The sequence below is a fragment of the Cupressus sempervirens genome, chromosome 4 (genome assembly GCF_028749045.1).
Source record: "Cupressus sempervirens isolate cs-2001-9-10 chromosome 4, ASM2874904v1, whole genome shotgun sequence".
Lineage (NCBI taxonomy): Eukaryota > Viridiplantae > Streptophyta > Pinopsida > Cupressales > Cupressaceae > Cupressus > Cupressus sempervirens.
This window is the reverse complement of record NC_143121.1, coordinates 259,945,396-259,956,568: the sequence shown is the minus strand read 5'-3', so window position 1 is coordinate 259,956,568 and position 11,173 is coordinate 259,945,396. Positions and strand designations below refer to the sequence as shown.

The 11,173-nt window shown below is 34.3% G+C and overlaps 1 protein-coding gene and 1 pseudogene across 1 annotated transcript; both read right to left on the bottom strand.

Annotated features, from left to right (window-relative positions):
* Positions 1-265: 265 nt before the first annotated feature.
* Positions 266-1,460, bottom strand: LOC149560977 (uncharacterized; annotated as a pseudogene).
* Positions 1,461-7,270: 5,810 nt separating this feature from the next.
* Positions 7,271-8,155, bottom strand: LOC149560976 (transcription termination factor MTERF8, chloroplastic-like). The gene has a single exon (XM_089827722.1). The coding sequence runs from the start codon at positions 8,153-8,155 to the stop codon at positions 7,271-7,273; it is 885 nt and encodes a 294-aa protein (XP_089683848.1).
* Positions 8,156-11,173: the final 3,018 nt, after the last annotated feature.

Genomic DNA, 11,173 nt, shown 5'->3' with positions numbered 1-11,173 from the left:
TAAAAATAATAATTGTATCTATTAAAATTTCACCAATTACATCATACTTCATGGCTGCAGCGATAGCAAATGCATACCTTGCTTGAAGAGCAACAAGACAAAGAACGCAGGGCAAAACCGGCATAACTCCTCGTATTGAATATAGTACCCCTACGGATATCAATTGCACATGGCCAATACCTGGATGGACGGGGTTCGCCTGCCTTCTGTCAAAGACTCGATCAATAAATTTGTCGTGGTTTATGAGATTTGAGACTCACTTTCTTCACCCAGAATTATGTTCTGTTCAGCTCTTTGTGCGGTTGGAGGCGTTCGAGATGGCATTTTCATAAATTGTCCACAACATTTTAGATTCAGGATGCTCTTTAATAATCATGTTAACAAATCTTGTCTCTGCCATCCGCAATATAGTCAAAAGAGGAAGCTCAGAACCATCGATGGATTTGATTTTTTGCCAGACCAGAAACCTGGGCTTCAAAGTCTTTTTCCAAACTGATATGCAGCAGAGCAGGATGCCTCACTACATAATTTGCAGGAAGCTCCATGTTGGTAACTATAAAGTTCATCTTTTCACTAACACTTTCCTTGGAAAACTTAATGACTAGAGGGGCAGATCCAACTAGTTGCCAGGTTTCTTCTGCAGAGAGTCCGCATTGTTGGAAATTCTCTATCTTGGCCTCTAGCTTTTTCGTACGACTTACAGCCACTTTACTTAAAGCATATTTAAAAATATTGCTCTTTTGAGCAGCCCCAATCTTGTGAATGAGATTGACCTCTGCAGGCGTTAGAGATGTGTTTCGGAGAACGCTCGGACGTAGCTTTAAGAAACTTACAAGCCCCGCGCCAGAAAAACCCCATCCTTCCCAGAAAGCAAGCGAGAGCTTTAGGATCTTCTCCAAATTAAAACTGAGAAGCCTTGGATCCTTACACAGGACTTTAAGAAGCACATCCTGGCACTGGAATACATCTTTCAGAAACTCTAGCTTCGGAAGAAGGCTATTCTTGAGGCTGCTATTCAATGTGCTGGGATTGATCGTCAGAAGTTTAACCAGATATCGATCCGCAAAACCGAAATCTTCCAGTAGTTTGAGCTTTGGTTCCAATGTTGCATCTGCATGTCTGATATGCTGGAGTCCTGTCTTCACTATTCTGGTAATTTGGACTTCAGTTAAGCCTCGATTTTTAAGCAAATGAATAACTTTCTCTACGTTTTCAAGGGTTTCAATGTTCTGTAATTGGGGAAACCTTTTGGACATCCGAGTAATGTCGACCTTGGATAGTTTAAGTTTAGTCGTGGCAAATTGTGAAAAGAGGGTCTGCGAATGAGCTTCTGTTGAGAAAACATTGGAACAATGAAAAGAGTATAAAAGATAATTTGCAGCATACATTGGAGTTCATACGAGCTGCTGCAACAAGGAGCAGTTTACGGCATAACACGGTGTTCGTGATGGAAGCTACAAGGTAGCTTAGGCAGGGTTCTCATGGGCTCTATTTTTGTGGAGCGGGTGGCTCTATGATTATTATGTTTTTGTGGGAGGGCTAAAGGGTTAATTGGAATCTTTTCCTATAAAATATAGGAGCCCCGATTTTTTAGCCCTTTCAATTTGAAACGGGTGAAAAAGGGGTGGGGCTGAATTTAGCCTCACCAATTTAGGGAGGAATTGCATCATTTGTCCCCAATCTACACTTCATTTTCCCACCAAAATGAATTCCCACCAAACAAATTTATGAATAAATTTAATTTAATTTTTTTAAAATTCATGAGACAAAAGCTTCCTTAAATTTAGGAGCTACATTTTTTTCGAAGCAAATTCACTTATAAATCCATAAGACCACTTCCCTTTTAAAATATCCCTAAAAAATCTCAGCGGCACTCGCTCTATTTTTAAGGAAGCAGGTGCCCATGAGACCCCAGCCTTAGGGTTTTCAGAGGCCAATAAGATGCGTAAACTAAAATAAAATAGCACATTAATCTTAAATAGGTGCAACTCATACTAAACTAGCAGTTGCACCTAAAAAGAAGAAGTTAACAAATAGCGATGCACATTTCTCTTTTTGGCCCTTTTTAGTACTTGTCGATAGGCTAAGTATTATTGTGACACTTTTTGGATTTCATATTTACAGTGTGATTAAACTTTTTCATTTCTACCGTTAAAATAATCATTTTTAAGTTTTATTATAAAATTAATGAATTGTGAACAATATAGATGCAAGATTTTCAACTTTATAAATTTTACAAAATATTTTTCAATGATTTGATTGGGTGAATCCATTTCAATCTTATGAGCGAGGTTTCATAGATTTAAAAACATAAAACTTTTTAAAAGATATATTTTTTATAAATGTTTAATAATTTTCAATGTTAGATTTTTATACTTCTAATATAATATTTTTAAAATCATTCAGTTTAAAAATGTTCAAACAATAATATTTCTTAAAATGCTATATATTATATTATATAACATTTCAAGAAATATTGATATTATAATTTTTTTATAATATAATAGTAACATATAATCAATAGAATATATATTTACAAATAAAATCAACATTAAATTAATTATACTTTATAATTAACAATTCGTAATTATTTATATAATTATAATAGAAATTTATATATTACTATAATTATCAAAACTATAACTAAAAATGGTGAACTTACCCAGATATGCAAAAAATGCAGGGTCATCGTTCGATCATAGAAACAAGGTTAAAAACCCTAATTCGCAACTTTGGACAGACATCAATCCCATAAATAATGTGAAGGCTTGAGTCAGAACATAGTGTATCCTTGCCATAATAGACACAGCAAGTTTAGAATATGCAGTCAAAACTACGAATAAATTCTCCATTTTGGAGAAATTTGTGGAGAAGGAAAATCAGGGATAGCCTAGTCACCATGAAGCCATGTCCTCGTAACAGGAGGAAATAAGAAAGCAGTTGAACAATTCGCCTAAGTTTAGCTGCTCCAAGCTCAAATCTCCTTGCAGATCTTCAGGTTTGATGGGGTTTCCTAGATCCCAACCAATTATATTTACTACTAATAGTTTGGACAATTAGATTAGGGTTTTTAATCTCACTAAGTGTGCCCGTTCAAATAGCTTCAATTTTCCCATAAACAAATAAGGTTTTGTAGGTATGAGTCCGCAGATCAGTATCAATGCCCTCTAGACCATTCCAATAGGTTAGGGATTTCTTTTCCATCACCATTAGGTGCTTCTCCTAGATCATATATCCCCCCCCCCCACCGAAGAACTATGGTTGAGAATTCTCAGGATTCATCTAAACCCAGTAGGCATTCTGGCACTTTGACTCCATCAAATCCTAAAGAAATCATTATCAATATCAACAATGAGGAAAGTGAAGATAGATGGCATGAATGTCAATCAGTCAGAGTTTTCACCTTTTGGAATGGCCCCAAGAAAGATTTACTCAATCTCTCTAATTGGCTAGAGCAAAATTGCGATGAATAGGTAAGTATCTCTCACTTTTCAGATATAATTCTTTATTTACATTGTATGGATGAATATGTCAAAAAAGACTTTATATTTACTTCTGAGTGTTTTTTCAAAGGCCATGCTGTTAAATTTGTAGAATGGTTCCCAGATTGTAGGGAAGAAGTTTTAGGTTTCACATTACCAACATGGTTTAGCATACAGCCTCTGCCCTCGGAGCTGCTTCATATAGAGATACTTAGGAAATTAGGATTTGTTATGGGAGATCTAATAGGTATAGAATCCTCCTTTCAGTATTGTAACAATGTAAAGATGCTCATCAAAACTAAGATCAATCAATCTGCTTGTATGCAAAGGAAAGTAATTACAAACAAAGCAACATATGATCTATATTTGTATACCTTTGATGGTAAAATATCAAAAATTATAAGATTAGATGACAATAGAAAGATCAAATTCAAGACATTGCCACTTACCTCAAACTTCAATAGTAAGTTCCTAATGATGAGAATCAGGAAAAATAGGATACACCAAATGATTGTTGAACATATGACTCCTACACATTCTCATGAGAAGACGGATATTCATTCAGAATCTACATGCATAGAAAGGATTGAGAATAGAGGGATGATTGAGAATTGAGGATGGAGGCAGTATCAATAGTTAGATTAAATCTTAATTCAGTCATAGTGGTTGATCATAAAAAGAGTCCAGTACTTAAACAAGCTAACAAGGCAATGGGAAAGCAAGTGTCCACTAAAGATAAACAGAGAGCTTCAATTAGCAATAAAAGATAGAGTAAGATTGCAGTAGAAGATATAGATAGCAGTAGGGGCACAGATTTACAGCACTATGATGGAAAGTCGATATCCAAAGATATGGGAAAGAAAAAGTCTAGCTCCATTGACTCTAAGTATCAGGAACTGAATATAAACTCCAACAAATACAATATGGACAAAAATTCATGTCTAATAGGTGAAGAAATCAAAGATAGAGAGATTTCAGCAGTACAACAAATAGAGGCATTATTCAATAATGAAAAGGGTAGTATAGAGGATATACAGAATTCACTCTTATTTGAACTAAATGCAGAAGGTGAAAGGGAATGAAAAATCCAAATGGAAGAAATGAAATCTGAACAACTCCATTTGCATGTAACAGAGGACAAAACAGTAACACCTATCAAAGAGGTCTCTAACAGGTTGTTCAAATTTTGGTAGACTCCATCTGCCTCTATCAGTTCACCATTTACCCCAGCCAATAATCAAAAGGAGAAGAATAGTGATTTAAAGGGAGCAAGAGAACTTCTTTCTGAAGAACTTTATGATTTCTTAAATAACGATAATACATGGGAAGAAGAATTGGAAAACATGAGCATATCAAAATTAGAAAAAGATAGCCTTAATTGACTAACTAAGGAATTAGTTCAAGTGTTCAGTTTTGAGAATATTGATAAAAGCACTGAAGCTCGGAGAGAAGATTTAATTCAAAGAGTACTCAAATTAGGAGACAATTATACATGTGAAGATTTAAAAAGAGACCTATTGAACATAGAGAATGAGGATACAAATAAGAGTTAATCTTAGATAAGTGAAAATGGAATAGGTACAGAGCAAAGGGATAAGGTTATGGGTAAGGATGACAAAAAAGGCTTAGATCCAAAGATGGGAAATCAATCAAGCCTAATAAATCAAATTCTAAGAGAATTGGAAAACAAGACTACAGAAAGGAAAGACACTAACAAGCTAACTGCTACTCAAAATGCAAAAAAAAACATGGAGCAGCTTAGGATTCAGATGAATCAAGAAGGTCTAAACTCACCTATGTGTAGCAAAGTTAAAGGTAAAAGAGGAAGAAAATCTTTGAAGGAATTCAGGAAAGTGGATGGCCAAAATAGAGAACAACAAAAGATAGATTAGATATTTAACAACGTGATGGGGAAGTACCTTCCAAAGGATTCATGAAGATCACAACATGGAATGTTAGGGGTTTGAACACCCCTAGCAAGAAAAGATTTCTCAACCAAAAGCTAAAATTATTTTAATCCAAAATAATTTTATTACAAGAAACAAAATTAAATAATCTAGAAGGAATTAAATTAGGAAATAAGTTAGGTTTCTGGAGTATCTCTCTCCAAGAGTCTTTAGGTGCATCAATGGGATTAGGATTCATTTGGAATCCTAGGAAAGTAACATTAGATATTTTAAACAAAAATAATAACTGGATTAGTGGTATAGTACAGAGTTTGAAATCTAATCTCAAGTTTATTTTAGTTAATATTTACAATTCAATAAGTAATTTAGAGGGAAAAAAAAGTTTGGGAAGAAATTAGTTTATTTATAAACGAACATAAGAATAATCTGATCTTACTAGGTGGAGATTTTAATACTATTCTAAACTTAGATGAAAAATTAGGTGGAGTTCAACAGATCACGCAAGCATTTAAAGAATTCAAAATATGGTGTAACTCCCACAATTTGATTGATATTCTACTCACTAATGGGAATTTTACATGGAATAACAGACGGAAGGATTTTGCTTATATTGTTGAGAAATTAGATAGGTTCTTCATTAAAGGAGATTTGGATGTAAATAATTTGAATGTCCAAGCTTCCATTTTGCCAATTGTGGGGTCAAACCATTTCCCAGTTATAACTGAATTCTCTAAGCCACATAAACCTGCAAGGAATATGTTTAAATGCAAAAAAATGTGATTTTTAGATCATAGCTTTTTATGAAATATTAAAGAATGGTGGTCACAAGGTAATTTTGAAGGATCTAAGATGTTTATTTTTGTCTCCAAGACGAAGATGCTTAAGGATAAGATTTTTAAATGGAATAAAGATCACTTTAATAACATTTTTAAAGAGAAAATTGATATTGAAGAAAGGTTAAAGGAATTAAATTATGAAGTAATCAAGAACGACATGAACAATGATAGCTACTTATTAGAAAAAGAATTGATTGCTAGATAAGAGGAAATTTTATCCAAAGAAGATTTTTTTTGGAGGCAAAAATCTCAAGAAAGATGGTTTGATGAGGGGGATCAGAACACAATTTTTTTTCACAACTCTACCCTCTATAACAAAGTTAAGAGTAAAATATCTAGCATTAAAAACCATTTGGGTATCTCAACTAAAGGTCCGAATGAAATTGTAGGAACTTTTGTGGATCAATTCCATAAAACTTTATACAATTTTGAAGGGTCAAATAGAGAAGCTCAATCTAATCTACTCAAATTTATCCCCAAAATTGTCATAGCTGAAGATAACAAAGTTTTAAACAAACCTATCAGGTTGGAAGAAGTTAGGTTGGTGGTATTTCATATGAATCTGGATAAATCTCTAGGTCCATATGGTTTTCAGACCTTCTTTTTCTAGAAATGTTGGGATATCATTGATTTAGATCTCTAGAAAGCCATTGAAGCATCAAGGAATGGTGGAGCACTGTTATCAGAAATCAATTATTCCTTTCTTGCCCTGATCCCCAAAAAGGCGGAGCCTAAGAGTCCTAGTGATTTCAAACTGATTTTGCTATGTAATACTATTTACAAAAAAATTTCCAACATACTAGCTAATAGATTAAAGAGTATCCTTCTGAAAATTATATTTGAGGAACATACAAGCTTTGTCTCGAGTAGATTTATTCTTGATGGCATCCTCATCATCCAAGAGACTATCCACTCTACTTTCAAGAATAAAGAGGCATGTATGTTCTTGAGGGTTCGCCTGCCTTCTGTCAAAGACTAGATCGATAAATTTGTCGTGGTTTATGAGATTTGAGACTCACTTTCTTCACCCAGAATTATGTTATGTTCAGCTCTTTGTGCGGTTGGAGGCGTTCGAGATGGCATTTTCATAAATTGTCCACAACATTTTAGATTCAGGATGCTCTTTAATAATCTTGTTAACAAATCTTGTCTCTGCCATCTGCAATACAGTCAAAAGAGGAAGCTCAGAACCATCGATGGATTTGATTTTTCGCCAGACCAGAAACCTGGGCTTCAAAGTCTTTTCCAAACTGATATGCAGCAGAGCAGGATGCCTCACTACATAATTTGCAGGAAGCTCCATTTTGGTAACTATAAAGTTCATCTTTTTACTAACACTTTCCTTGGAAAAATTAATGACTAGAGGGGCAGATCCAACTAGTTGCCAGGTTTCTTCTGCAGAGAGTCCGCATTGTTGGAAATTCTCTAGCTTGGCCTCTAGCGTTTTCGTATGACTTACAGCCACTTTACTTAAAGCATATTTAAAAATATTGCTCTTTTGACCAGCCCCAATCTTGTGAATGAGATTGACCTGTGCAGGCGTTAGAGATGTGTGTCGGAGAACGCTCGGACGTAGCTTTAAGAAACTTACAAGCCCCGCGCCAGAAAAACCCCATCCTTCCCAGAAAGCAAGCGAGAGCTTTAGGATCTTCTCCAAATTAAAACTGAGAAGCCTTGGATCCTTACACAGGACTTTAAGAAGCACATCCTGGCACTGGAATACATCTTTCAGAAACTCTAGCTTCGGAAGAAGGCTATTCTTGGGTTTCAATGTTCTGTAATTGGGGAAACCTTTTGGACATCCGAGTAATGTCGACCACGGATAGTTTAAGTTTAGTCGAGGCAAATTGTGAAAAGAGGGTCTGCGAATGAGCTTCTGTTGAGAAAACATTGGAACAATGAAAAGAGTATAACAGATAATTTGCAGCATTATTTGGAGTTCATACGAGCTGCTGCAACAAGGAGCAGTTTATGGCATAACACAGTGTTCGTGAGGGAAGCTACAAGGTAGCTTAGGCAGGGGTTTCCATGGGAGGGGCTTGGTCTCTATTTTTGTAAAGCGGGTGGCACTATGATTATTATTTTTTCGTGGGGCGTGCGGGAGGGCGGCGGGGAGGGGGTAAAGGGTTAATTGGAATCTTTTCCTACAAAATATAGGAGCTCCGACTTTTTAGCCCTCTCAATTTGAGCGGGTGAAAAAAGGGTGGGGCTGAATTTAGCCTCACCAACTTAGGGAGGAATTGCATCATTTGTCAACAATCTACACTTCATTTTCTCACCAAAATGAATTCCCACCAAACAAATTTATGAATAAATTTATTTTATTTTTAAAAAAAATCATGAGACAAAAGCTTCCTTAAATTTAGCAGCTACATTTTTTTCGAAGTAGATTCACTTATAAATCCATAAGACCACTTCCCTTTTAAAATATCTCTGAAAAATCTCAGCAGCATTCGCTCTATTTTTAAGGAAGCAGGTGTCCATGAGACCCCAACGTTAGGGTTTTCAGAGGCCAATAAGATGCGTAAACTAAAATAAAATAGCACATTCATCTTAAATAGGTGTAGCTCATACTAAACTAGCAGTTGCACCTAAAAAGAAGAAGTTAACAAATAGCAATGCACATTTCTCTTTTTGGCCCTTTTTAGTACTTGTCGATAGGCTAAGTATTATTGTGACACTTTTTGGATTTCATATTTAAAGTGTGATTAAACTTTTTCGTTTCTACCGTTAAAATAATCATTTTTAAGTTTTATTATAAAATTAATGAATTGTGAACATTATAGATGCAAGATTTTTAACTTTATAAATTTTACAAAATATTTTTCAATAATTTGATTGGGTGAATCCATTTCACTCTTATGAGCGGGGTTTCATAGATTTAAAAACATAAAATTTTTTAAAAGATATATTTTTTATTAATGTTTAATAATTTTCAATGTTAGATTTTTATACTTCTAATATAATATTTTTAAAATCATTCAGTTTAAAAATGTTCAAACAATAATATTTCTTAAAATGTTATATATTATATTATATAACATTTCAAGAAATATTGATATTATAATTTTTTTATAATATAATAGTAACATATAATCAATAGAATATATATTTACAAATAAAATCAACATTAAATTAATTATACTTTATAATTAAAAATTCATAATTATTTATATAATTATAATAGAAATTTATATATTACTATAATTATCAAAACTATAACTAAAAATGGTGAACTTACCCAGATATGCGAAAAATGCAAGGCATTCGTTCGATCATAGAAACAAGGTTAAAAACCCTAATTCGCAACTTTGGATAGGTAGCAATCCCATAAATAATGCAAAGGCTTTCTCCATTTTGGATAAATTTGTGGAGAAGGAAAATTAGGGATAGCCTAGTCACCATGAAGCCATGTCCTCACAACAGGACGAAACAAGAAAGCAGTTGAACAATTTGCCTAAGTTTAGCTGCTCCAAGCTCAAATCTCCTTGCAGATCTTCAGGTTTGATGGGGTTTCCTAGATTCGAGTCAATTATATTTACCACTGAAGTCTGGACAATTAGATTAGGGTTTTTAATCTCACTAAGTATGCCCGTTCAAATAGCTTCAATTTTTCCCGTAAATAAATAAGGTTTTGTAGGTATGAGTCCGCAGATTAGTATCAACGCCCTCTAGACCATTGCAATAGGTTAGGGATTTCTTTTCCACCACTGTTAGGTGCTTCTCCTAGATCATATATCCCCCCCCCCACCAAAGAACTATGGTTGAGAATTCTCAAGATTCATCTAAACCCAGTAGGCATTCTGGCACTTCGACTCCATCAAATCCTAAAGAAATCATTATCAATATCAACAATGAGGAAAGTGAAGATAGATGGCATGAATGTCAATCAATCAAAGTTTTCACTTTTTGGAATAGCCCCAAGAAATATTTACTCAATCTCTCTAATTGGCTAGAGCAAAATTGCGAAGAATACGTAAGTATCTCTCACTTTTCAGATAGAATTCTTTATTTACATTGTATGGATGAATATGTCAAAAGAGACTTTATATTTACTTCTGAGTGTTTTTTCAAAGGCCATGCTATTAAATTTGTAGAATGGTTCCCAGATTGTAGGGAAGAATTTTTAGATTTCACATTACCAACATGGTTTACCATACAGTCTCTGCCCTCGGAGCTGCTTCATATAGAGATAATTAGGAAATTAGGATTTGTTATGGGAGATCTAATAGATATAGACTCCTCCTTTCAATATTGTAACAATGTAAAGATGCTCATCAAAACTAAGATAAATCAATTTGATTGTATGCAAAGGAAATTAATTACAAACAAAGCAACATATGATCTATATTTGTATACCTTTGATGGTAAAATATCAAAAATTATAAGATTAGATGACAATAGAAAGATCAGATTCAAGACATTGCCACCTACCTCAGACTTCAATAGTAAGTTCCCAATGATGAGAATTAGGAAAAATAGGGTACACCAAATGATTGTTGAACATAAGACTCCTACACATTCTCATGAGAAGATGGATATTCATTCAGAATCTACATGCATAGAAAGGATTGAGAATAGAGGGAAGATGGAGGCGGTATCAGCAGTAAGATTAAATCTTAATTCAGTCATAGTGGTTGATCATAAAAAGAGTCTAGTACTTAAACAAGCTAACAAGGCAATGGGAAAGCAAGTGTCCACTAAAGAGAAACAGAGAGCTTCAATTAGCAATAAAAGATAGAGTAAGATTGCAGTAGAAGATATAGAGAGCAGTAGGGGCACAAATCTATGGCACTCTGATGGAAAGTCGATATCCAAAGATATGGGAAAGGAAAAGTCTAGCTCCATTGACTCTAAGTATCAGGAATTGAATATAAACTCCAACAAAGACAATATGGACAAAAATTTATGTCTAATAGGTGAAGAAATCAAAGGCAGAGAGATCTCA

What these genes read in the sequence shown, in the direction of transcription:
- LOC149560976 (XM_089827722.1), bottom strand. Translation starts at nt 8,155, where the DNA reads ATGCTGCAAATTATCTGTTATACTCTTTTCATTGTTCCAATGTTTTCT.